General features: G+C 40.0%; 1 protein-coding gene across 1 annotated transcript in view; it reads right to left on the bottom strand.

Annotated features, from left to right (window-relative positions):
* VPS13A (vacuolar protein sorting 13 homolog A) overlaps positions 1-27,608 on the bottom strand; it is a 286,528-nt gene that overhangs the window by 244,839 nt on the left and 14,081 nt on the right. The window contains exons 2-7 of the mRNA XM_065406641.1: positions 22,317-22,360; positions 17,721-17,763; positions 15,623-15,718; positions 14,765-14,866; positions 13,141-13,250; positions 12,673-12,732 (exon numbers count right to left, since the gene is read on the bottom strand). Coding sequence (XP_065262713.1) covers positions 12,673-12,732; positions 13,141-13,250; positions 14,765-14,866; positions 15,623-15,718; positions 17,721-17,763; positions 22,317-22,360 — 455 coding nt within the window. The remainder of the gene's footprint in view (positions 1-12,672; positions 12,733-13,140; positions 13,251-14,764; positions 14,867-15,622; positions 15,719-17,720; positions 17,764-22,316; positions 22,361-27,608) is intronic.

Genomic DNA, 27,608 nt, shown 5'->3' with positions numbered 1-27,608 from the left:
GGAAGATACCAGCAAATGTATAAATTGATTTATGTGAAAATCAAACATTTTTGGTAAAAATTTTGGGTATGATTTGAGAGTAGCCCCAGCCTTACAATGTAAGGAGGACCCATTATCAAAGCCTGTATTTCATTCACAAAATTATAGCTATTAAAAAGGCACTTTTATGGAAAAATGGAATAATGGACACAGTAACATGAGATTCAAAGGGAGGATCCATTAATAATAGAAGTAGCACATTCAAATCCCATGTAGGAAAAGGATCCTTAATTGAATGAAATATGACTTAGTCCTTTTAGGAATCTTGATACAGTTAGATTGGGGGGGAAGCAAATGACCTCCAGTTGGCAGACGAAACGGAGATCATGGTCAAATGCAATCTAATAGCAATAAAGTCTAGAGAGTTTCAGGGACACACGTAATCCAAAATAAAATAAATAGATGACTAAAGTGTTGAATATGCCTCTGAAAAGCCCACAATGAAAAACATTTTTTTTTTATAGAGCTTCATATGTTAGCCTTGTCAGAGGACTTTCTGCTCTGAATCCAAAATCTTAAACTGCCTCCCAACAGCTTTTATCAATAGAATTTAACCAGCTAGTCTGTGTGCTGTTAGATGTACACATAGAGTACCAGAGCATAGTTCTGTGAAATTTATGTCCAGAACATTTGGACGTGGAAGAAGTGGATGGACTGATAGGCGCATCAGGTCAGAAAACCAAAACTCATGAACCCAGACTGGAGTTATCAATATTATATAGGCCTTTTCTTGTTGTATTTTCTTGAGGATTCCAGGGTTTAACGGAATGGGGAACAAGAGTACGGTAGAACTTTTCCCCACCAAATAAGAAAAGCAGCTGCTAATGAGCCTGGACTTAGTCCCCCTTGGGAGCAAAACAAGGAGCACCTCTTGTTTGCAACAGTAGCAAAAAAGTCTATGACTTATCCCATTTCAGGAACACCTGACTCAGAATTTAGTCTTTAAAATCCCACTCATGGGTTACTAAGCAATTCCTACTGAGATGATCTGCCAAATTGTTCTCAGTCCCTGACAGCTATTAGGCTGACTTGAAAAATGCACCATTCTCACAAAACAATAATTTCCAGACAGAGAAAGATTTTTGCCCCGCTTGTCTGTTTATATATTTCATCACCCTCATACTGTTTGTTAGAATCTGGACAGTGATACCTCAAAGAAGGGGTAGGACAGTCCTGAAGGCTAAACAAATAGCTTGGAGTTTAATACATTTATGAGTAATCAAGATTCCATCCAAGACCACAAGCCCTTTATCTGGAGTTTGTCTAAATGAGCTTCCAGTCCTGCTTGAATGTGTCCATCACAAGAGTCTGAGGATGGAGATGAAATAAAACACCCTGACAGACTTGAAGAGGGGATCAATTCACCAACAGAGAGAGGCCACTGGCAATAATATTTACAAAATCATGGATAACAGAAGTCATGGGATAAGAGGGAAGGTCCTCTCATGTATTGGTAACTGGTTAAAAGATAGGAAACAAAGGGTAGGAATAAATGGTCAGTTTTCAGAATGGAGAGAGGTAAACAAGGGTGTCCCCCGGGGGTCTTTACTGAGACCAGTCCTATTCAACATATTAATAAATGATCTGGAAAAAGGTAAACAGTGAGGTGGCAAAATTTGCAGGTGATACAAAACTACTCAAGATAGTTAAGTCCCAGGCAGACTGTGAAGAGCAACAAAAGGATCTCTCAAAACTGGGCAACAAAATGGCAGATGAAATTCAGTGTTGATAAATGCAAATTAATGCACATTGGAAAACAATCACAATTATACATATAAAATGATGGGGTCTAAATTAGCTGTTATCAAGAAAGATCTTACAGTCATTGTGGATAGTTCTCTGAAAACGTCCACTCAATGTGCAGCAGCAGTCAAAAAAGCAATGCTGGGAATAATTAAGAAAGGGATAGATAATAGTACAGAAAATATCATATTGCCTCTATATAAATCCATGGTACGCCCACAGCTTGAATACTGTGTGCAGATGTGGTGGCTCCATCTCAAAAAAGATATATTGGAATTGGAAAAGGTTCAGAAAAGGGAAACAAAAATGATTAGGGGTATGGAACAGCTTCCGTATGAGGAGAGAATAAGACCAGGACTTTTCAGCTTGGAAAAGAGACGACTAAGAGGGGGATATGATTGAGGTCTATAAAATCATGACTCGTGTGGAGAAAGTAAATAAGGAAGTGTTATTTACTCCTTCTCATTACACAAGAACTAGGGGTCACCAAATGAAACTAATAGGCAGAAGGTTTAAAACAAACAAAAGGAAGTATTTCTTCACACAATGCAGTCAACCTGTGGAACTCTTTGCCAGAGGATGTTGTGAAGGCCAAGACTACAATAGGGTTCAGGTGACAGGGAATGGATCACTTGATGATTACCTGTTCTGTTCATTCCCTCTGGAGCACCTGGCATTGGCCACTGTCGGAAGACAGGATACTGGGCTAGATGGACCTTTGGTTTGACCCAGTATGGCCGTTCCTATGTCCCGGAAGCCTGGAGAAGGGCTAACATAGAGCCCATCTTTAAAAGGTGGAGCAGGGGAAGACCAGTCAGCCTGACTTTGATACCTGGGAAGCTATTAGAGCAGTGGTTCCCAAACTGTGGGTTGGGACCCCAAAGTGGGTCGCAACCCCATTTTAATGGGGTCGCCAAGGCTGGAGTTAGACGTGCCTGGGCCTGAAGTCTGAGCCCCACCGACCATAGCCGAAGCCAAAGCCCAAGGGCGTCAGCCCTGGGTGGTGGGGCTCAGGTTACAGGCCCCCAGCCTAGGGCTGAACCCATGGGCCAATCCCACCTGGAGCAGCGGAGCTTGGGCAGGCTTAGGTTTTGGTCCCCCTTCCTGGGGTCATGTAGTAATTTTTGTTGTCAGAGGGGGAGTCACAGTGCAATGAAATTTGAGAACCTCTGTACTAGAGCAATGTATAAAACATTCAATTTCCAAATACCTGGAGATGAAGGAGTAATCACGAGCAGCCAGCATGGATTTACTAAGAACAAATCATGTCAAACCAGCTTGATTTCCTTCTTTGACAGGGTAACAGGTTTGGTGGATAGAGGGAATCACAGAATTCTAAGACTGGAAGGGACGTCAAGAGGTCATCTAGTCCAGTCCCCTGCACTCATGGAAGGACTAAGCATGATCTAGATCATCTGCAATGGGTGTTTGTCTAAACTGGTCTTTAAAAATCTCCAATGATGGAGATTTCACAACCTCCCTGGTCAAATTTATTCCAGTGCTTAACCAACCCTGACAATTAGGAAGTTTTTCTTAATGTCCAACCTAAACAGTCCTTGCTGCAATTTAAGCTCATTGCTTCTTGTCCTCTGCTCAGAGGTTAAGGAGAAAAAAAATTTTCTCCCTCCTCCTTGTAACAATCTTTTATATACTTGAAAACTGTTATGTCCCCTTTCAGTCTTCTCTTCTCCAAAACAAATCCAATTTTTTTTTTCAATCTTCCCTCATAGGTCATGTTGTCTAAACCTTTAATCAATTTTGTTGCTCTTCTCTGGACTTTCTCCAATTTGTCCACATCTTTCCTGAAACGTGGTGCCCAGAACTGGACACAAATTCTCCAGTTGAGGCCTAATCAGCACACCGTAGAGCGGAAGAATTACTTCTCATGTCTTGCTTACAAACACTCCCGCTAATACATCCCAGAATGTTTGCTTTATTTATTTTTTTTTTTTTTACATCAGAGTTACACTGTAGACTCATATTTAGCTTGTGATCCCTATGACCCTTAGATCCCTTTCTGCAGTACTCCTTCCTAAGCAGTCACTCTCCATTTTGTATATGTGCAACTGATTGTTCCTTCCTAAGTGGGGTACTTTGCATTTGTCCTTATTGAATTTCATCCTATTTACTTCAGACTCTTTCTCCAGTTTATCCAGATCATTTTGAATGTTAATCCTATCCTCCAAAGCACTTGCAACCCCTCCCGGCTGGGTATCGTCTGCAAACTTTATAAGTGTACTACCTATGCCATTGTCTAAATTATTGAAGAAGATATTGAACAGCACCAGATCCGGAACTGATCCCTGCAGGATCCCACTCAATATGCCCTTCCAGTTTGACTGTGAAACACTGAGAACTTCTCTCTGGGAATGGTTTTCCAACCAGTTATTCACCCACCTTATAGTAGTTCCATTTAGGTTGTATTTCCTAGTTTGTTCATGAGAAGTCATGCGAGATAGTATCAAAAGCCTTACTAAAGTCGAGATATACCACATCTACCGCTTCCCCACATCCACAAGGCTTGTTACCCTGTCAAAGAAAGCTATTAGGTTGGTTTGACACAGTTTGTTCTTGACAAAAGCATGCTGACTGTTACTTATGACCTTATTATCTTCTAAGTGTTAGCAAATTGACTGCTTAATTATTTGCTCCATTATCTTTCCGAGTACTGAAGTTAAGATGACTGGTCTGTAATTCCCCGAGTTGTCCTTATTTCCCTTTTTATGGGCACTATATTTGCCCTTTTCCAGTCCTCTGGAATCTTTCCCAACTTCCATGACTTTTCAAAGATAATCACTCATGACTCAGATATCTTCTTGGTCAGCTCCTTGAGTATTCTAGGATGTATTTCATCAGGTCCTGGTGACTTGAAGACATCAAACTTTTCTGAGTAATTTTTAAATTCTTCTTTTCCTATTTGAGCCTCTGAGCCTACCTCATTTCCACTGGCATTCACTATGTTAGACATCCAATTGGTACTAACCTTTCTAGTGAAAACAAACAAAAAAGTCCTTTAGCACTTCTGCCATTTCCAAATTTTCTGTTATTGTTCTCTCTCTCCCTCCCCCATTGAGTAACAGGCCTCCCCTCTTCTGGGTCATCCTCTTGCTTCTAATGTATTTATAGAATGTTTTCTTGTTACCCTTTATGTCTCTAGCTAGTTTAATCTCGTTTTGTGCCTCGACCTTTCTAATTTTGTCCCTACATCAGTGGTTCCCAAACTTGTTCCGCCGCTTGTGCAAGGAAAGCCCTGGCGGGCCGGGCCGGTTTGTTTACCTGCCACGTCCGCAAGTTCGGCCGATCGTGGCTCCCAGTGGCCGCGGTTCGCTGCTCCAGGCCAATGGGAGCTGCTGGAAGCGGCAGCCAGTACATCCCGCGGCCCGCGCCACTTCCAGCAGCTCCCATTGGCCTGGAGCAGCGAACCGCGGCCACTGGGAGCCGCGATCGGCTGACCCTGCGGACGCGACAGGTAAACAAACCGGCCCGGCCCGCCAGGGGCTTTCCCTGCACAAGCGGCGGAACAAGTTTGGGAACCACTGCCCTACATACTTGTGTTACTTGTTTACATTCATCCTTTGTAATCTGACGTCGTTTCCACTTTTTGTGGAATGCAGGAGGAAGATAAGGAAACCAAACCTAACCTATCTCAGCTAGGTTGATGCAATCAAGATGACCGTGGCTTTGTCCTGTTTAGGTCCTTGAGGATCAGCAGCAGGAGAGGTAAGTTATATACAAGATTCTCCACCCAGAAGAGAAAGGTGTCCCTCAGAGCACAGCAATCCAAACCTCTCCTTGAACAGAACAACGTACTGACTACAGTGGCAAAGTGATCTGTTTCTGGAAATCCCCAGTTAAGAAATATCTGTCCGAGTATGGATTTCTCTAGTTTCCACTCATGAACTTGAGTGAAGCGCCTGTTGAAATAGTCAGCTATGGTGTTTTAATTGTATTTAATTTTAGGTTGCATTAACTGAGGAATAGCACGCAAGTCATGGGAGGTAATAGTTTTAATTGGGTAGGAAGACTACCCAGAGCAGGATATCATGGGCTGTTCAGCAGTTCCATAATTTCATAGCCTCTGTGGAAAGGGGGATGTCAGTCCCCATTGGTGATTTATGTGGTACATACTAACCCTGTTGTCTCTCGCTATGTGGACACACTGTCCTTTTATCATGGGTAGGAAGCGCAGACAGGTGTACCTGATAGCTCTGAGCTCCAGAACATGGATGTGTAAAGAGGACTTTTGGGCAGTCCATCTGTCCTAGTTAGTCCTGGTGATGAGCTCCAAGGAGAGACGCGGCAGGAACTACTGCGAGAGCAGGTGGAGGATAGTTGAATGGGACCTCCAAACACACTTTGCCTGTATTCTTCCACCACTCAAGGGAAACTAGAATATGACAGGGGATCAAGAACAACTGTTCAGACTGTCTCTGTTGGGTGTGTATAAATGGACTAGTACCTGACTTGGAAGCAACGCAGATGCAGTCAAGAATGAAACATGACAAAGGTGCATGCTGCCACACGCCCAAGAAGTTGCAGGCATGATCTGGCAGTGACTTGAGGACTGATTTGAACTTGTGTGACTTGGGTGCAAGAAGACTGTCATCTGGCACATACAGATCACAGCGCCAATCAGATCTGGAAGGAGCAGGTTTGGGTGAGTGATGAATCTTAGACCTTTTTGGCATATTCTCTGGGATGTGACCAGTGAGAAGCACCATCTGAAGATCTTGGCTCCTTCCTACCTCAGACAGGACTGAAGAGAAGACTCAGCTTGTCTTCAAGAAGTATGAGGTCTCCTACAGTAAGGGGCAGCAGGGACACAACAGAAAAAGTTGGGGACCACTGCTGTAGAGGAACCTGGGATTGAACTCAAGCTGCTAATCCAAGTTAAAATCCAAAATGCCTTGTCTTCACTGCTTTTTTAACTCAAATTAAGAACACATCTTTTTTGCAACAAAGACATCCTGAGAAATCAGAGGGGGGGAGGGGATTTTTTTTGGCTTGTTTGGAGTTTACACAAAGAGCTGCTAAATGTATCATTTCACTGTTTTCCCAAGCATAGTCCTGTTAGTCTGCCACCCACACAACAATAGGGGAGAACAGCTGGGTTTTTGGGGTGTGGGGTTTCAAAAGAAGAAAACATTATTCGTAAAAGCACAAAAAATGGTAACATTTCTGGGGCAAGGGTGGTACCAGACACTAATTTTAATTCTATTTTCCGAAGTTTGACTGGTTTACCAGGATTGTGCATCTTTGAATACATGGAAAGGCAAAAAAAGATTATCTAACTGCTATATAAAGAGCTTATGACTGTTCCTCATACAAAAAATTGTATCATTGCCATCATTTTAGGGCTCTCTAAGTTTTTTTCTTACTTCCCACTGGACTCACTGACTTAGGCAAGAGACCATTCAGGACTTTTTCTCCCTCCTTTCCTCTTCCCTTCCAAAAAAGTTCATCTAGTTACTCATTTTCACTACCTCCCCTCTTCTGGAATGGTGGCAGCTTCAATACTATAATATAAAATCTGAGCATCAGACTACAGTACTTAAATTCCAATTATGGTTAAAAAAAAAGTATAAGTGCAGTATCTACTTGGGATATGGTGGTTGCAATTTTGTATGCAATTTAAATGCTAGCATCACATTTTGCAGCAATTTGTGTTTGGTGGTACAGTAGTCCTGAGTGAGAAGTGAATTAAAAAGCTCTTCCTCAGTGTTGAAATCTGGGTCTAGGATTAGAACAGTGTATAAAGAGCCCAAGGGTGTGTTTCAACATACCCAGATGAGTGGGGGGCAGCTATTAACATGGAGTATAGACACAAGGCAAACCTCTGGGACAGTTAGAAATGAGTTCTAGAAGCTGTCAGCCTTTGTATTTAGGATACTGGGATACTGGCGATTCCTATGATTAATTCTAGCTGTCAGGACTAGTAGGGCGATAGGATTTGTCTACACAGTGGGGCAATGCACGCTAAAGGACATTCTAAAACACACCAACATGTTGCACACTAACTAGCCCATGTAGACCCTGCTGACACATACGCAGTTCCATAGTGCACATTAACATAGTACTGATTCAACAGTAACACACACTGTGATGCTGGCAGACCAGGTGCCAGCTCATGCCAGAGTCCAAGGCCAATTCACTTGTGTATTAGTATAGATCAGTGTTTCCCAAACTGTGTTCTGCGGAACACTGGTGTTCTGCACGATATGAATAGGTGTTCCGTGAAAGAATCCTAATTTTTAAAAAGGGTCTTTAAATTTTTTTTAATTTTAAATTTGGCATATTTGAAGTGTTATGTCCTTCAGAAGCGTAGTTTACAACTCTTTTCGAATGATTATAATTTAACATAAAACTCTTTTTCCGGTTATTGATAGATCTCGTATTGAATATCATGGCGTAAAGAGAACGTGGCACGCAAGCATGTTGATGTCTACCCCTTTCAGGCACGTTTCAGTTAGTGACGTTGTACCCCTTCTGCTCGAGGCTGCGCGAACTGCAGTGGTATGCACACACCATTCTCTTTACACCATGTGAAATATAACATATTCAACTCAACACGTTCAAACCTGTGGGTCTTTACCATGTGTGCGATAAGCACAACTAAACTAGCTTCACTTGAAACAATATAAATATTTGTGACAAACAAAATTTGACAAAAATCAGTATTTCTAAATATTGTTACTAAACCTAATCACCATGGATTTGTGGCTAAAAGAAGGAACTTTGAAACGAAAAGCAAGTTCTTCTGGTACTCCAACTTGGCCGAAATAAACAAGCAAAATATTGTGACACTTCAAAGTGAGGATGAACAATCGCAGTCTTTTGTTGCCGAAAAATCTGTTAGTACTAGTGAGTTATCCAAGGTGAAAGAATTTCCACCGAAGTATATCAAAAAACAAGAAGCAGCAGGTGTTAAAAGACCGAAACGAAAGTATGATGAAAGTTATTTGTCTTTCGGTTTTACGTGTGTTGGAAATAAAGATGTTCCTGACTCGCAGTGCATTGTGTGCAACAAAATACTAGCGAACAGTTCATTGGCTCCTGCTAAACTTCGTAGGCATTTGGAAACCAAGCATGCTGAATACAAAGACAAAGATATAAGTTTTTTCCAAGAGAAAAAGTGTGACTCACTTGGAAATTGTAAACTTTCGATTATTAAAATCGCTAAAACAGACAACAAAAGTGCAACAGAGGCATCTTATCGAGTAAGTTACCGTATAGCGCTTGCCAGAGAAGCTCACACTATTGGAGAAACGCTTATCAAGCTTTGCGTGAAAGTTATTGTAACGTGCATGTTGAGCGAGCAGTCTGGTAAAAAAAATTGATGCTGTACAGTTGACAAATAATACTGTTGCACGCCGTATTAAAGATCTTGCCGATGACATAGAAAAAGAGCCAGTTTGCCGACTGAAAATTTGCCATGAGTATTCATTGAAGCTAGATGAGTCCACTGACGTTTCAGGACTTGCGGTGCTACTAGTATTTGTCCGATATAGATTTAATAATATTATTGAAGAGGACCTGCTCTTATGTGAATCTCTGCAAAGCAACACAACTGGAGAAGAAATATTCGACTGCATCAACAATTTTATCAGAAAGCATGAAATCAGTTGGGGAAAATGTATTGATGTATGTACTGTCGGTGCTCGGGCAATGATCGGGAAGATGAAGGGAGCTGTAACGCGAATCATAAGTGTGGCACCAGAAAGCACCAAGAGCCACTGTGCTCTACACAGACAAGCACTTGCAGTTAAAAAAATACCAGCATATCTGAAAACTGTGCTCGATGAAACAGTACAAATTATCAATTTTGTCAAATCTCGACCACTTCAATCCAGGTTATTTAAAATTTTGTGAGAGGAAATGGGTAGTCAGCACAAAGCGCTTCTTTTACATACGGAAGTGAGGTGGCTATCCAGAGGAAAAGTGCTTGTGAGGCTTTTTGAGCTTCGTAGTGAACTACTGGTATTCTTCACTTCAGATAATTCAGGACGAAAATTTAATGACTATCTGACAAATTCCTCATGGCTAATGAGATTTGCGTATCTTGCAGATATTTTTGCAAAATTAAATGAAATTAATCTGTCGCTGCAAGGAAAGAATGTGACCATTTTTACTACAATGGATAAAATTTCCTCGTTAAAAAAGAAACTGGAATTCTGGGCATCTTCTGTAGAACAGAATAACTCCGACTGCTTCCCTACAGTACATGAATTGCTGACTGAAATAAATTCTACAGTCCATGAAGAAGTTTCCAGCATCATTTTACAGCACTTACGTGACTTGCAGGCCTCTTTATTAGAATATTTTCCTACAACTACTGATGATAATGCTTGGGTTCTAAATCCATTTGTAATTACAGCCAAACCAGTCGGCTTTACTGTGCACGATTATGAAAGCCTAATTGACTTAATTTCTGACTCTGATTTGAAACAAAAGTTTAAGGATCTTCCGCTGAATAATTTTTGGAGCAGCCTAATCGAAGAGTACCCTAAAGTTGCTAAACATGCAGTTCGAGTGCTCCTTCCTTTTGCTACAACTTATTTGTGAGAGACGGGAATTTCGTATTATACTGCAACAAAAACCAAATATAGGAATAGACTTGATGCTGTGCCTGACATGAGGATTCAACTTTCCAGCATTATTCCTAATATTAAGCGAATTTGTGATAGAAAAACGCAGAAACACCAATCCCATTAATTCCAAATTTGTATTTCTGTTTATAAAAATAGATTTTCCTAGTAAAAATCTAATTTGTTTGGTGTTTGTGTATATATACTTTTTTTTAAAGTAGAACACTGTTTTTAATTTTGACTCTTGCATTTGATTTTTGTACTACTTTATACGCACTTTCCAGTTAGAAATTGTTAGTTCAAGTTATTTTAAATTTGTATTTTTGCTTTGTTTTATAAAATAAAATATATTTGAGCATAAATAAGGCAATTTTTTATTTGAAAACCAAACAACTACAAAATAATATTATAAGTGTTCCGTAATAGGCTAAAAAGTGTTCCGTGGCCAAAAAAGTTTGGGAAAACCTGGTATAGATCAAAGTGATTGTTAAATGTATAAGAGTGATTTGGAGTTTAAACTTCATGAAAACTAATGGGATGTCACTTGCATTGTTTTCAATTATTTATATCCTGTTATAATGTAGTAGCAAACATTTACATTGTGTGTACCCCTTTAACTAAATAACCCATCAAACAAGAAAGAAGCCTTATGGAATGCAAATGAAGAAGTTCAACAGAAAAGTGCTAATTTCAAAGCAAATGGTCATTGTGTGTGATGATTAGAGGTCAAAGACTAAAAATGCATTCCTCACTCTCCATCATCAACGAAAAAGTCCACATGGGTAGTGACACTGTCACTTTGTTTTCTGTGAAAAGCAGCTGTAAGTATGGATTCAAGGAAAGATCCTGGATTTCTGGACTGTTTGGACTCTTACAGGAAGTGTACCAGATGCAAAGTGAAGATCCCCAGAGACAATCTGGGCACCCTGAAAAGACTTTTGGGAAAGTGGCAGATTATTATATCACTGCCACCATTTCGAATTACAAACTGTGACTCACCTGTGCATATATTTTACCTGCTTTAACCTCTCAATAACTCTCATTTCCTTTTCTTAGCTAACAAACCTTTAGTTAGTTTACTAAAGATTTGGCTATCAGCATTGTCTTTGGTGTAATATCTAAAGTACCAATTGATCTGGGGTAAGTGACTGGTCTCTTGGAGCAACCTGATGTGGTGTGATCTTTGGTTTAAGTGACCTTGTATCACGAAGTCCAGTTTGTCTGAGTGGCAAGATGAACTGGAGAATCTATGGTGTCTGTGACTCCATGGAAGACTGGTATAGTGATTCAGGAGTTTACATTTGTCACTGGCTTGGTGAAATATAGTTACAGAACACACCACCAGCTTGGGGCATCTGTCCTGTTTTCTGATAGTCTGCCCTGAAGTATGCACTCACAGTTGTGAGCCAATCCAGACAGCGTGACACATACTAGCGAACTTTCAACGCATACCAGCAAGCGTTCTCAGATGTATTCTGCAGAAGCGTGAGAAAGCAGAGTGGAGAGCGGTGGCTACTGGCCAGGCGCCCACATCCAAAAGCAGTGCCGCTGTTACCCCAGAATTTGACATTCCTGAGTGTACCCCAGAACTTGACAACACTGCAATCAGTCATTTTGTATGTTCAGCCACTGCCAGCTGAAAACCAAATACCACATAGCAAGGAATAATCTTAGGCCTTTGTGAGGTAAGGTCAGACAACTGCATATTTGCAGTTTGTTAATCAGAACGGGAGGATGGGATAGAAAGTTATGGAAGAGAGTGAGTGAATAGCGACCTTGGTTTTAGGTGCTCCTGATATACTGTTGTTATGGCAAGAAATACTAGAAATGTCTTGAGATAATGAGCAGTTTGTTGAAATTAGGAGAATTGGTGACAAAACAGAAGTTATTATGCTGACCCACTAGGAGTCACTATAGGTTATGTGCTTTGTCAGCTATAAAAGACAGGTAAAAATAAATACCTGGGAACAATACAAGGGAGCTTTTCTTCGGGCAAGGCGCTGACATCTAAACTCCCCATCAGCTGGACGGAAAGAGGGCCCCTGGAAGCCCGGCTAGTGATCACTAGAAACCATCTCAGGCTATGGGTAATTATATCTGGGACGTCCTAAACCTATTAGGTAGGTGTGTGTGTACTTATCTATATATCTAACAAATAGCAGTTTTAGATAAGAGCATGCTTGCTTGTATCAATCATTTATCAGATGCATTGTTTTATTCCAAGATTAATATTATTTTTGCTAGATTAATATTCTTTAAAACATGATGAGTCTACTGGATACTTTCAAGTATAAAATTGAATTACCTGCAAACTGAGATTCTGAAGTGAGATCCCAAATGACAGGGGATTATCTCGATTTGTGATCTAATAAGAGGAAAAAATACAAAAAGAATTACTTAAAATCAGAATACATAAAGAAAAGGAAATAAACAATTTGCAACATGTGAATAAATGCTTGCACAATTATGCAGTCTTATTTTATGTACTTTGAACTCCAAATTTATATTTACATTTACCAAATGCTCATCTCTCATATTTATTTATTTTGGTATTTTTTTAGAAATACATAAATCAATGCTATTTGATTTATTACACAGCATACATCCTTAGAAAAGACAAAAAGAACCACACATGAAAACTGCTGGAATGTTAGAAGTTCACTCATAATGTGGAAAGTATAAGAAGGGGAAAAGAAACTAACTGGGGGGTCATCCATAATAATTGAAAATAATACACAAGAGCCTAATGTTCTATATATACAGAAGTACTTACATCATCTTCATATCGAACATGAATGTTGGAAATTTTCACCTGAAGATTTTTGATGACCTGAGTGACTAATTTTTCTACAAAAGTGTCTTGTTTCTCTTCTTGTCCTTTATCTAAATTGAAGCACAGGGTGTTTAAATATATTTTTACTCAAATTAAGTATGAGAGAGAAATAAAATTGAATGGGAAATCATTTAAATATTATAAATTTTGTAACTAATTAGACTCCAGGAATCAACAATGGTAGGAGCGTAATACTTCCTAACTATAAAAACCACATGCTGAAGTGATTCCATATATCAGAAGCTGTACTTGCTGCTATACTGTACTGTAGTTGTATTAAACACTACCCTTCAGTTTACTTTCATAATGTTTATATCACTGTCCTCAGGGCCGGTGCTACCATTTAGGCCAACTAGGCGGTTGCCTAGGGTGCCAAGATTTGGGGGCGCCAAAAAGCAGCGCCCCCAATTTTTTTTTTTTGTTTACAGCGGCCGCTGCGCTGGGAGGGAGAGGGAGTCTGAGCTGCCGGCAGGCAGCCCAGGGATTCCCCTGGGTCAGCGCTGCCGCACGGATCCCCGGGCCGGGGGGTGGGGAGCTGCCGCGGGGGGGTGCCTCAGGGTGGGGGGGAGCTGCCACACGGCTCCCCGGGCCGGGGGGAGGAGCTGCCGTGGAGGGGGTGCCTCAGGTCGGGGGGGGGGCGCTGCCGCGGGGGGGGGGGGGCGCCTCAGGGTGGAGTGGGGGCGGGGAGCTGCCGCAGGGCTGGGGGGAAGAGGGGCGCAAGGTGGAAGTTTCGCCTAGGGCGCGAAACTTCCTTGCACCGGCCCTGACTGTCCTCTAGGGACTCATCCTGCTTAAGTCGCCAGTGATGTAGTAAGGGCCATATTTTTAAAGATATGTGAAAACGCAGACAGGGACCTAGCGGGATTTTCAAAATCCTGCTAGGCGTTAGGCACCTAGGGGGCCTTTCAAAAGCTGCTAGCATCTATCTACACCTTTAGGTGCCTAAATACCATTCAAAATCAAGCCCTAGGTATCATCCCTCAACACCCAACAAATTTGCAGTAGAAAATAATAAGGCACTCTATACGTTGTAGAATTAGCCTTTAGGGAGGCATTGCCACAAAGATACAAGGAGATTCTGTGTCGTTGGAGGCAAAATTAAATTTGCTTCATATCAGAGAGAAAGTGAGTTTGGCAGACAATTGTAAAAAAAGGTGAATTGTATTTCCAAAGCCCTGTTTGTATCTATTCATGTTTAGTTTTGAAACTTTATAAAGTAGATGTGTCCTGAAAGCCTGATAATGTGACTGAAGTACCAACTATAATAGCTGGACTATCCCTAGTGTCAATATTTATAAATAACACAGAAACTTTGGAAATAAAGTAAATATCCTGCACAAAAATGTACAGTAGCGAGTAGCCATCAGTTTTCACAGCTACTAGTTAAGGGACATTAGTGAATTTACTATATGTTAGTGCACATAACTAAAACATTTTTAAAAATATTGCAAGGGCAGCAACTAATCTGCTAGAATCCCTATTCAATTAGTTTAACATCAGGCAGTTTTTGGAGTTAAAAGATCTAACAATACATACAGCCATGTTATTTGTTTTTCCTCCTTACCCTGGTCAGCTATTTTCTGTTTTGCATTCTCTATTCTTTGTAGTTCCCTTTGCTTTGCTTCTAGGAGCTGTCTGTCTTCCTTTTCAGCATCATATTTTATGCCTATGTAAAGAAGGGAGAGAATGTTAAGACATAAGTATTATATACACACAGGGAAACCCCGCTATAATGCGCCCCGAGATAACGCGAATACGGCTATAACGCAATTGTAAGGTGGCTCCCGCCCCCCCAAGCACCAAAAAAAAAAAAAAAGCAGCCGGAGTGCCGCTGAAGCACAGACACACACACAAAAAAAAAAAAGAAAAAGCGGCCGGAGCGCCACCGAAGAAAAACAAAAAAAGGAACGCGCCTTCCCCACTGCCTCTTCCCCTCTACCCCAACTTCTCCTTTTGGCAGGAAGAGCCATTCTCCTCCCCAGCTGCTCCTTGCTCCTCCTCTGCCCCTGGCACGCCTCCCCTGCTCGCTGCCCAAGAGAAATTGACCGGCTTGAAACTGACTGGCTTGAAATGGTAAAATTTTGGTAACCCTGCTATACCGCGACCCCGCATTTATCGCGATTGAAATTTTTGGACCCCAATCATCGTGTTATAGCGGGGTTTCACTGTATATGTTAAAATTCTGAAAACATCTTTGAAGATAATTTTGATGAAATAAAGAAACATCTCTTTTGAACATATTAAACAGAAAGATTTAATAATACAGTAAAAAAATAAAATATGAAAAATATAACTTGGGTCAGGCAACAGCAACTACTGGGAATAAGAGTAATGGTATACATCATCTATTACTGTGATTTTTAAAATAGTATTACAATTAATAAAGCTCAATGATATACAGTTTTCCTCTCACTCAACTTACTGGCTGTAGGCACTATAAGCAAATAAACTCCATCCAGAACAGCCTCAACTGGTTGAGTATAAAGGTATTTCCATGGGATTTGTAGATTAAGTTGACCTACAGTATATAAAAGAAAAGTTATAACAATATGTAATTAAATTTGATTGAAAAGTATGTTACAAGGTTGTTTTTGTTGTTTTTTTTAAATCTAAAATTGCCCTAACACAGTCAAATGCATGTTAAGTACTTTTCAAAGCAAACAGAAAAACAGTCCGTGACAAGTTTACAATCTTTAGATATATTACAATTTTTTAGAAATAGCAACTAGCAGGGTAAACATATGAGTGTGGGAACAGGATGCGATGAGGAAAGATAAGGCCAATAGCAACAGGATTGGACATTTTAGATATGTGCACATCTTGCTGGCTCAATCAAAATATTTTTTAGGTATTTATTTTTATTGTAAGCTTTATGGAAAAAGTGCACTTAGGGATACATTTGAATGAGGAAAAAATACTGGATTGAGATTCAGCACTTTTCCTTATAAAATATTTGCTTTTTCAATTCAATGACATTGTAACAAGTAAGTCTTCTCCCGACCCTCAAAAAACCCACTGCCATGCCTACAGTCTCTTTTAGGCAGTTTTATTTCTCAAACATAAGCAAAATAGTTCTTCAAGAACACGCAGGGCTATCACTCCCAGCGTATTTTTTCCCCCTTTACATCTCAGCCTCTCACAGCCTCCCAGGCTGGGGTGAAGGCAGTGGTCCTTCACAGGAGGAAAGGCAGAGGACATTTGTTTATGGGTTGCGTTGTGAAGACAGGGGAATTGACAGAGCAACTGGTGGCTGCAGAATGAGAGCTACAGCTGATTCAGCAAGAAAAAGAGCAGTTGGCCGGAGAACATCAAGCCACTCAAGACAGGAAGAAAAGTCACTTGAACCTCACAGTCGGTGAACTTGAGAACTTAAGAATCGCTATGTGCAGATGTGCTGAAGCCTCAGTGTGCAGAGAAGATGCCCTTCTCAAAGTCCTGGAAAAGATGATGTTATGAGGACAGTGCTCTGGGGAGGGTATGGATTGTAATGTTGGCTTTAAGGACTGTGGGGTATTTGGGGAATACTGATGTGTATGAATTTGTACGTAAGAGTTTATATCAAGTTTTGTGTGTTTTGGTTGGGGGAAGGGGCGGGGGTGAAAGCAGTCCAGAAGGGTCTCACACATCAAAAAAAAAAAAAAAAAACCACCTGCCTGCGAGTTGTTTGGTTCTTTTAAAAAGGGGGAGAGAGGAAGAGAGGTACAGTATGTCACAGGGTGGCTGGCTGCCTGTAACTTAAGTAGGTCCAGTCCCAGTTTCCAGAACAGGTGCTCCCAGTTGGGGCCAATTAAGGGAGCAATGTTGAATCCAGGGCTATGAAAGGTCAGAGACAGGCCCAGTGAGGGGCAACTGGCTGAGAGAGAGCCAGGAAGCTGCAAGAAGCAGGAGCAGCAGGACTGCCAGAGTCCCCTGGGAGGAGAGACAGTGACAGTCTGAAATGCAAAGGGTACACTGAGGTACTGTTTTGTTTGTTTGTTTGAGTTTGGAAAATAAACCTGCCTAAAGGAAACAGAGCATGGCAGTGAGTCCTTAGCAAGCTAGGGAGAAGCCCTGCCTTATGACAGTCGCTAATTCTTGTCAATCAACAACCAGTCAATTTGTGTTCTGAGGAAACCTCCCAAAGTCATACAACATGCCAGTGATGGGAAGCCTGCTGAAGTGTTCGCACACTACAGGAGGCAGTAAAGAAAAAAAATCTAAATTATGTAGTTGTTGGGGGGTTTTGTTTTTAATATACAGTGTTATTTTATATTTTATTCATTCTCAAATATTTGATAACTAGGCAAATCTTCCTTATATTTTCCATGTTAGCATTCCTCTTCGAGAGTTAAAATAAGAATGTCTTTTACAGGTATGAAGATATTTATTCCAGAATGGGTGAACTGATTCACATTCATTTACACACTCAACTGTGTAACTACTTGAAATGCTCGAGGTCAGTTGTAAGAACAGAAAAATACATTAGCAAGCTCTTGCTCCATTTATTACAAAGTAGTGCATGCTACAAAAATGCAACTTACCAATATGCCCTGCTTTTACTTTAAATGGTACATCCAGCTGACTCTGCAAAAAGAATATATTTTTAAAAAATATTTAGACTTATTTAATTGAATTTACCTTTATGTTTTCTTCCCAACTCCTCTCTTGGCAAAATTACACTACTATTCACTTAGCTCCAAGCACCAAACATAAATTGAGAACATATATTCTTAAATATCTTAGTATAGGAGTCTTTTCCAGATGTCTAACCATATTAGAGGACAACCATATTAGATTGAGCATGTGTTTATTAGATCACAAAACCATTTTTAGGGGGATGTGAGATTTAATCTTCTTCAGACTGTTAAAACATTAGAGGCAGAATGTAAAAAGTCTGTAGTAGTTATTTGCTGCCCTGGAATGCAACACTACCAGAATAGGAATATGTATCTGTGATTACCTGAAAGTTTCCCTTCTTCATGTGATAAGGCCCACAAATTAGAATGTGTAGGTCAGCCTGTTTGGAGCTTAAGAGCAGAACCAGCCCTGTCAGTCACTAGCAGCAAGGAAATACTCTGTCCTTTGATGTTTTCACAGAGTATTTGCTTGGTGTTTCCATGTGTAAATATACTGACAAGGAGTGTGAGTATTTCTGGATATAGGTTACACTCTACCTAACCCAATTTCTGCCATGTAAGTTCTGATGTTCATCTCTCCATTGATGAGCAGTCCCCATAGTGGTAGGAAAGTATGCTCTTCCCAGAACAGAAGTTGATTTTTTCCTCTGGAATAGCACTGATCATGTTTATTCCTAATTTATTTATAAATGTCCCAGCCACACTGACTGTCATGACCAGAGCAAGTCTGTTGGAAGAAAGAGTCCTCCAAGACCATACTGAATCCTTGTGTTACAGCTGGTGGGAATTATGATTTTTTCTTCTGATACCCATTTCCTGGACTGAACTGGGACCTGAAAAAGCCCCCTCCATTAACCCCAGCTGGCATCTACCATAAGGATTACTCTGCCTAGTTTATTAATTAATCCCTCCAACAAAATCTGGTTCTCTGCACTCACCAATTGAGGGAACTGAGAATATTCCCTGAACTCTGTCAACAGATGTTGAAGACTTCTGCCAGCAGTTCCACTAGCTGGTCAATATATCCCTGCTCTCCTCGTGCGTCAAGCCAAGAGCATAAAAGGACATGTCCACCACCGCCCTCTCTGCTCCTTCACATCACTGCATACAATGTCCAAAGTATTGAGGAAGGTGGGAGGGTCATGTAATGTATGTGAGTAACACATCTCAAAGAACAGTTACTGTACAGGTAAGTAACTCTATTTCTCCTTCAAGGGATTGTGCATGTATATATATTCCACTGTAAGTGACTCATCAGCAATTACCTTACAGGTCCTGGGCCTTTGGATCACTTGAACAGACTAAAACCAGCTTGCCAAACCTGGCATAGCGTCTAGAGGCTTGAGTGACAGCATTATATCTGGAAAAAGTTTGTACAGACTACCATGTTGCTGGTTTGCAGATATTCACAATAGGGATGTTGTATGAAGACTGCACCACCACCATCCGCTCCATGGAAGGAGAGACGCCTGAAATTCCTATTTGTAGCGGCGTGTAGCAAGGCTGTCCCCTGAGCCCCATCATTTTCAACTTAGCCATGGAGTCACGCATTCGAGCGATCTCCAGCGGTCTGACAAGATCTCTTTCCAAGCCCAGAGAAAACGAGATAGTTGTCTCCCAAAGGAGACAGTCGGTATCGAGCATGATCAAGCAGTCAAAAAGGACTGCTTGGAGGTTGAGGCTGTCTGGTTAGAAGGACCTATAGACAACATTGGCTGGCAACAATGGAGAGGTCTAGACCCTCTCTTGGTAGAATCGTCTGATCTCTGCTGGATCAAGGATCTAACACAAAGGCGAGGTCTAAACTGCTTCTTTTTCATTGGAATGCAAACTCCTCGTGAACAGAGATTTGCACAGGAGTCCTTTACAGTGCACATAGCGTTGTCTGACTTTTGAGGGAGAAAAGGCTTGGATCCTTCGAAGGGCAAATCTTCTATCATATTTTGCAGCCATTTCAGTTTACCTGAAGCTTGCAGCCACAAACAGCACTTCATGGAGATGGTGAGTGTATTGGGCACACATATACATTTCACTGTAGGTGTGTGTGCACCCAATGCACTTGAAGGAAAACTGAGAAGAACTTCAGGGAGCAGGTCATTCCCTTACTACCAGTGACTCACAGGTCTGGTTCTACTTCCAACTGCAATAACTGCAAGTTGAAGTACCTATTGTATTAGATCTGTGGACCATGGCACAATGAAGAATTAATCAGATCACTTTTTTTGTTTGTTTCAAAGAAAGTCAGATATTGAGCTCATAAAGGAAAATTTAACTTGTCAATCTGCTTCTCTGATGATAATCACCTGTGGGATATCAGTCCTGGATTTTAGCTCTTCTGCATTAACTTAGATGGAATATATGTGCCCAGAGAGTCAAAGGTGTTAAATAAGATCTGGGGTTGGTTTACAGAGATCTCAGCCTGCTTAATTCCATGGAAAATGCACCATTAGAAATCCTCTTAAGCTTTTATTAAAGATAAAGATAAAGAAAAGAAGGAAAAAACAATTAAAGCAGTTGGAATGTAAAATATTAAGTAAGGCTTTCAGCTTAACAGCATCCCTTGTTCCCTTTCCCTTTAGTGGGAGACAGTTCTTAGAAGAGGAAAAAACCCTTGTTTGACAGTCTCTTAGACACCATCTAAGATGGTAATAACTGTCCTTTCTGAGGAAAAGAGCAATTAGTTGAGAGGGGCTGCTGCTGCAGTCTGATCCAGTTTCCTCTCAGGTGGTCTTCTGTATTCAGCTGGACCCAGTAGAGGTGGTGATGTCTTCTGGGTCCCCTCTCTGGCCTAGTCTGGTCAGGACATCTCTCGGGGTGACCAAGGCCTGGGGTCCCAGTAAACAGTGGAAAGAGTGGCCATGATGGTGACACTTGCTCCAGTAGCCAATTTTTCTCCCAAAAATCTCTTTCTCTAAGGACCCCTCAAAGGGAATACTGGGTGGAACAGCCAATCCCCTCATTATATTGTCCACCAATCAGGCCTAGTTTCCAACACACCAATTCTGGTTCCACACTCTTTCCTTATTTACCATGCATGATCTTAACACAGCCCTTGAGTTATATCTGTACGCCTTTTTGTTTGGAGTAATTCAGTCTCTCTCCCTTTCATATCTTTTTCTATTATAGGTTATTGTGACATCTTAAGAACTTTCACATTCTTTTTACAGTTGAGCTCACAATTAAGAGTAAATTTGTAGCCCAATTATTACAATAGCTCCTTAGTGCAAGGCTATTAGAAATTCCTTAGGTTTTAAGTTTTTGGTTTTTTTTTAAACCAGCCAGATCCGCTGAAAGGCAGGGTTACAAAAATAAAAACGTTATCCAATAAGGCATCATTGGGTGAAGGGCTGAAGCAACAGACAATGAGGCACAGTTTCCCATAGGGAGTTCCTTCATAGATGTAACTCAAGAAGAAACCGGCTAATATTCAGAGGGCAATACTTATAGTCTGCAGGAAGTCTGGAACAAGTTCTACCCCACCACCACTGCTTTGGGGGATTCAAAAAGCATTTTAAAAAACAGAAGTTCCACCAGTTTCTTCCTAAAGTGCAAAACATCAGGAGCAACTATTTGGTGCAAAATATTTCTTGATATAAATGCCAACTGTATAGTTTTATACTTTATAATATTTCACATAATATTCAAAGTGCTTAATTTTTGAAAATTAAGACTCTGGGACTGAGTTAAATTAATACAGTTTTCATGCAACAAAAATCTATGCTGTCATGCTTGGGAGAAAATTTTAAATGGTATTTATTGTGACACAAGTTGGAAGCTCTGGAAAATAAGTCCAAGGCCTTCAAACAAATTCCAACATTCCTGGAACAGGGTGATGGTAAGTGAAATAACCCTCTGAGTATATTGCCAAAGTTATTTGAGTAATTGCTAGATTAAAAATTTTGACCATGTATTGTCCATACAAAAGGTCTCATTTTTCTCCCTCTAACCTTCTGAGATATGCTTAGGGAAATCTAAGACTTTGGACTGTTCTTAAATTTTCTGCTGTGATTGTGCAAAACTTTAAATAATTAAAAAAAGGTTTCTATGACAAGAACATCATGTTTTAATATTTCCTGATGTGCTCAAGAGATTCTATTCTCTATATTTTAATATTAATCTCAAATACTGTTTTACTAGATTATGTGCTTGACAAACTGTGTTCTAGCCAGCAAATCTTTCTATTATTGATAAAGCTAAAAATATATTTTAGATCAGACTTGTAACTATCATTCAAGCTTCCTCATGAAATTTTTTTCAAATGGCCTCTCAAATAATAGTAGCAGAGCAGTCCGTAAAAACGAAAGAACAGAGCACTTTTGAAGGTTTTTCAGAAGACCAAAGCAATTAATTTCTTCAGATGAAAGATGTCTGCTTATTATTCTAGCTAAAAATCAACCAACTTCATCCTTATATGTCACTTTAAATGTGCAATATACTATACAAACAACTATTTTCACAACAGTAGTAACAGTTGCTCATTTTTGCTTGCTTTGAACTTACCAGTGCATTTTCCTTTATTTCAAGATTCTTAAGTGCTACAGCTCCTAAAGGGAAAAATGAAAAGGGTTAAAATTGTAGTTAAAACACAGTTCTGTATCTCCTATACTGCAAACCTATAAGCACCTTTATTTCACAGTGAGTTTTCATAAATTAGGATAGCAGTTTAGTATTAATATTTGTTTGTTGTTTATGAAGAGAGAACAGACCGTATGTTGCAATTAATCACATTTTCCCCTGAAAAATGTCACACAGTTGCCAATAATGAAGGGAGCACTATTGCAAACCAGCTGACTCAAAGCAGGTCTAGAATCAATGGGGACATGATCAAAAATATTAGCGGCCAGTCTGCACTAGAACTGCCAATGATACTAGCACCAGTGCTACAGCAACATCAGGAGACCTTCAGAGATGACTCTATGTAAACAAGTTTCATGTGTCTTTACTAATTCCTACTATTTTCACACAAAAGTTCTCTGAGACATGCTTTAAAGTATCAGAATTGCCTACAGAACTAGGTGTTCTAAATTTCTATACAGAATATTATGTGCCACTTGCTAACATACCAGAACTGATTTAAAAAAAAAAAAAAAAGATTGAGTAAATTATTGGATCCTCTGTTACTGACTGAGAGGCTGACCAATAAGCCACTGAAGAAATGGAAGACTCACTGACTTCAGTAGGTTTTAGACGAGGCCCTGGTATCCAGAAAAGTCACAAAGTCTGAAATTGCATCTGTTAACAACAGCCTGGGTAAACATCCATTTAACTGATTTCTATAGGCTTACAATTAATGTTCATGTTTCCAACTAGAGCAATTAAGTAAATCTAACTGTAAATGTCTTTAGGTGTGAATGTGCTCAGAAAAGTGACTACCTGAATAAACATAGAACATTGCTACTCAACAGATCTGCTGCCTGTGTATATACTAAGTTGTATCTGCTTACTTAGATAAGCTTTTCCTGCTTTTCATTCCAGTTAACACTGTAGAGGCAAAGCAATTATGAGAGCATTAACTAGAGGCCTTACTGAGCTGCACATCTGTGCAACACCATTTGCAAGCAATAGACTTCAGTGTCAGCAGCATTCCCATCAGGCCCAAAGAACGATATTCAGCTCCAAACAAAGTTTATTATACCTTCTGAATTTGTACTTTCAGCACAATTCATTTTTCTTTATGCTTCAATCTGAAGAAAAGTGTACTAAATAATCTGTTTAAATAATCTGTGATACTAAAAAGAAAATAGCCCACAAAGGGCAGAATCAAAACAAAGAAAGAGATGAGGAAAGCGCTGAGGACACTGTGTGACTCAAGCTCACTGCAGCTTCAGCAACTAAAAAGCAACTGAAGGGCAGTTGAGGCCACTGCACCCTTTATGCTCTTGGAATCTTCTGCAGAGGGAGGCCGAGTGGCACCAGTGGACACTGCTGGCTAGGAATATATCACAGCTTGACACCAGGAACACTATATCCCATAAATAGGATTATGCAGAGGCCCCATGAAGAAGAATTTGCTGTGATGCACAACTACATACATATAAAGTAGATCAGTAGCTTGCCAGTGACTAGGAAATACACTACCGATTATGGACCTTTGTAAATAGTCAAGTAAACAAGAAAGCCATCAAAAAAGGTTTTTTATTTGGTTTGACATACGCAATTTAATTTGAATTACTTGTGCCTCATAATACACCAATAAATCATCTAAACAACATTTTACAGATATAATGAAATCTGGTAATGACACTTCATTGCAGGTCTCAGGTAAAAATGCTAAATCTTCACTGAAGAGATGTCACCATTTCAAATGTGTGTATTTAAGAGACTGTATGAACTGTGAGTGTATTTGAATATTTATCTACTTTCCATCACTTCAAGTGCTTGTTTGTTTTACATTTATGCTCCTCCATATACATCTATGCATAATGGCAACCTAAAGTTAAAAAGGCATTTTTATTTTAGTCTGTCTTGTACTGTACGAGGCTGTTTATTTTTACTAGTCAACTGAAGGTGCCACATCTCTCAGTGTCATCCAACAAAATCTTGTGAAACGTCTGCAGTAATAGGACTCTCCAGGTCAACAGTTAAATTTTGTTTATACTACATTTCTTCCAGAACTTTCAGAGGCTTTAAACATCTCATTTATAAATTAAATTATAATTTGGTTTGTAAATTACCCGGTAAATATTTTTAAAACGTGCATCTTCAAAGATCTGGTTTTCCATGCACAAATTCCAGAGACTAGTGAATGCCATGCCACTGAAGCCCTAGTCATCGCTTAAAAAGTTTACCCACACGTTCTAAATTGACTATGTAACACATCTTATTATATGATCAGCAGCAACAAGTTTTAAATAAAAAAACGCTGATTTCACCCTGGTCCTGGGAAGACTCCCATTGTCTTCCATGGACTTTGGATCAGGCCTTGTCTCATTTGCTCCTTTCTATCGTTTCTCTTATTTCTTCTCAAGCATCTTGTCTTCAAACTTTCCGTTTATTTTCATTCATATTTTCCCCTCACTTTTTTTAAGTCACTTTCCCACTCAATCAATATGGTTATTTGTTTGTTTCGCCATCTACCATCATCTTCACTTCCACCTTTATTTTCATTTATTTTTTTCTGAGCTCTTTTTCTCCTTACTTCTATGTAGCTTTAAGTATACTAATACTTTACAGTTTGCAAATGAAAGCTAACTTATGAACACCACAGTGCACTGCATGAGTTAGGACATAATTTATTAAACTTTGGTTGTCAGCTATAAGTGTTAGAAAAGTTAGCTACAAACTGTTAACACAGGCAGGCGTACTGAAAGCACAAGAGTTTATTCCTGGATTACTGGTTTGGCTTCTTGGGTGACATAACAGTCCATACATCACTGCTTGGTGGAAGAGTTATTTTTCCCACCTGCTTAGTTTTACCTGTGATGATGCTGATAATAAAGCTGTACCATACCACGTATATTCCATGTACCATATCACAGATATTCTGAGCAGAAAGTTAAAATAAAAAGATACTGCAATCAATTCCTTACCTACTGCAATAGCTAAGGAGCAGACATTTTATCTAGTTTACATATTTAATGTAAATAAAACACTACCAACTCACTTAAAAAGGAGGGGGGAGTAGGAGAGGGAATCTGTGGTTGGCAGCCAAGCAAAAAATGGTTTAAAATTTCTCTTTTCAGCTTCTTTTCCCTTTTTGTCTGAAATGGAGTTTTAACATTTACTACCCTTCAAGTTGACTGCTATTTCATTACCACACTATTCACTCACAACCAATAGACTCTGGTCTGAGCAAGGTCAGCAGGTCCAAAGAATTATAATATTCCATTCCTCACAAAGTTTTTTATACCAACTTAATTTTAGCTTTTAGCATGCCTCATAACTGTTTTGTTTTTAAATTTAAGAAATTGCAACACAAAAACCTAAATGAAATGACCGTTAAGGTTAAAAATGTGTTAAAATCTAGGTGCTTAAAAATGAATGCCTGTTTAGGCTCCTAAATAAGAGTGAATGGATTTTTGTAAGTGCTCCATGCCTGCATCTCCCACTGACTTTAACAGCACTTGAATATAATCAGCACTTAGGAAAAATCAGGCCACCTACTAAGAAGAAAGCTGGCATTTCTTGAGCACTCAGGTCCTGATTCAGCAAGGTACGCAAACACATGCCTAACTTAAAGCACTTTGAGTACCCAATCCCACTGAATCCAGAGGACTGCTTTAAGTACCCTGTTGAAGCCTTAAACACTAAAATTTCTGAGTACTTTGGTGCTACTGAGGAGGGCAAGAGGTGAAAATAAGTGGGATTACAATACCCTCCCTTTCACCACTCCTGAACTCCATGGGGGAGAGGCTCCCTCTTTACCAATATAATCACACTGCACAAGCTATGCAGAGTTCAGGATTTACTTGAAAACAGCTACTTATATCTTTCTAGTTCTCCCACTAACCCTCTTATCAGCTGAGGGCACTCCAGCTGGACCGCAGCTCTCCCATCGTATTTGTGGCAGGATTGTTTGGAGAAGGACCCAACCATCTGGTAACCAAACAATTTGATACCCAAACAATTGAAAGATTTCTAGATTAAAACACCTGAAAATGTATTGATAGCCTGTGCAAGTCAGAGCATTAACATTATTGACTCCCTGAGTGACATACCACTTAAGAAGCATTCTACATTCTTCCCATAGTTTCCAAATGGTCTCAACAAGTTAGACCTATGAAAACTACATTACATTTATGTGCACAATTATGCAAATCTGTAATCTAGCTACTTAAACAAAGGGCATTTCATATATACATAACTCTTACATCACAATATTCACATTTGTTAAATTAAATTACATTTTTGAAGCACAAGGAAGAAGTCATAATTGTTCACAAATGACATAGTAGTTTTATTTAAAATTAAACTTGATAATGAAGTTAGGTTAGTTATTTCATAGTGTAAGTCTTCAATACTAGCTACTCAAGCTCATACTATAACCATGATTATACATCTAACCCTAAATGTTAGTCTCCATAATTCTTTTATTTTCTCCTGTCCAGAAAGTTCTCAGATGTTAATATGGAAATAGTATTTTTAAGTGTTTATAAAATGAAATAGAATTACACAATATACTTATATGTTTTTCTACTTGTCCTTTGTTTTAGAACTCAACCTGGGTTTTTTTTTTTTTGGTTTTTTTCTAAATAGAATCTTGGTAAATCTATAAGTGATTCAGAACAGATTGACTAATCTTTAGATCAACATGCATTCAGTTCGCATCAAGGGTGTGCACAGGAATTTAAATCTGACCCCTTCTGGGGGGGGCACAGACGCTCCCTCTCCCCATCCCTGATCCCAGGAGGAGCTTGCTGCCCCAACTTCTCCACCCGGCCCTCAGGGAGAGAGGACTCCCCCTGCGCCCCGGAGCTGCAGCGGGAAGAGAGGACTCCCTGGGAAGCCTCTCTCCCCGCCGCAACCCCAGGGGGCAGGGGAAGTACTGCGTCTCTCGCTGATTAGTGGGGGCATGTCCCTGCTTGTGCTCCTGTCAAGGCTGTATCCCTACTTTGAACTTTAGGGTACAAATGTAGGGGCCTGCATGAAAACTGCTAAGCTTATCTACCAGCTTAGCTCTGGTCCCGCTGCCACCATTCTCTATGGATTCCCTCCCTGGGAAGCCTTGAGAAACCTTTCACCAATTCCCTGGTGAATGCAGATCCAAACTTCTTGGATCTTAAACAAGGAGAAATTGACCCTTCCCCCCTCCTTCCTTTCACCAACTCCTGGTGAATACAGATCCAAACCCCC

The sequence above is a fragment of the Emys orbicularis genome, chromosome 6 (assembly GCF_028017835.1).
Source record: "Emys orbicularis isolate rEmyOrb1 chromosome 6, rEmyOrb1.hap1, whole genome shotgun sequence".
In the NCBI taxonomy this organism is placed as follows: domain Eukaryota; kingdom Metazoa; phylum Chordata; order Testudines; family Emydidae; genus Emys; species Emys orbicularis.
The sequence above is the reverse complement of the archived record's forward strand: the minus strand, read 5'-3'. Positions and strand labels throughout refer to the sequence as shown.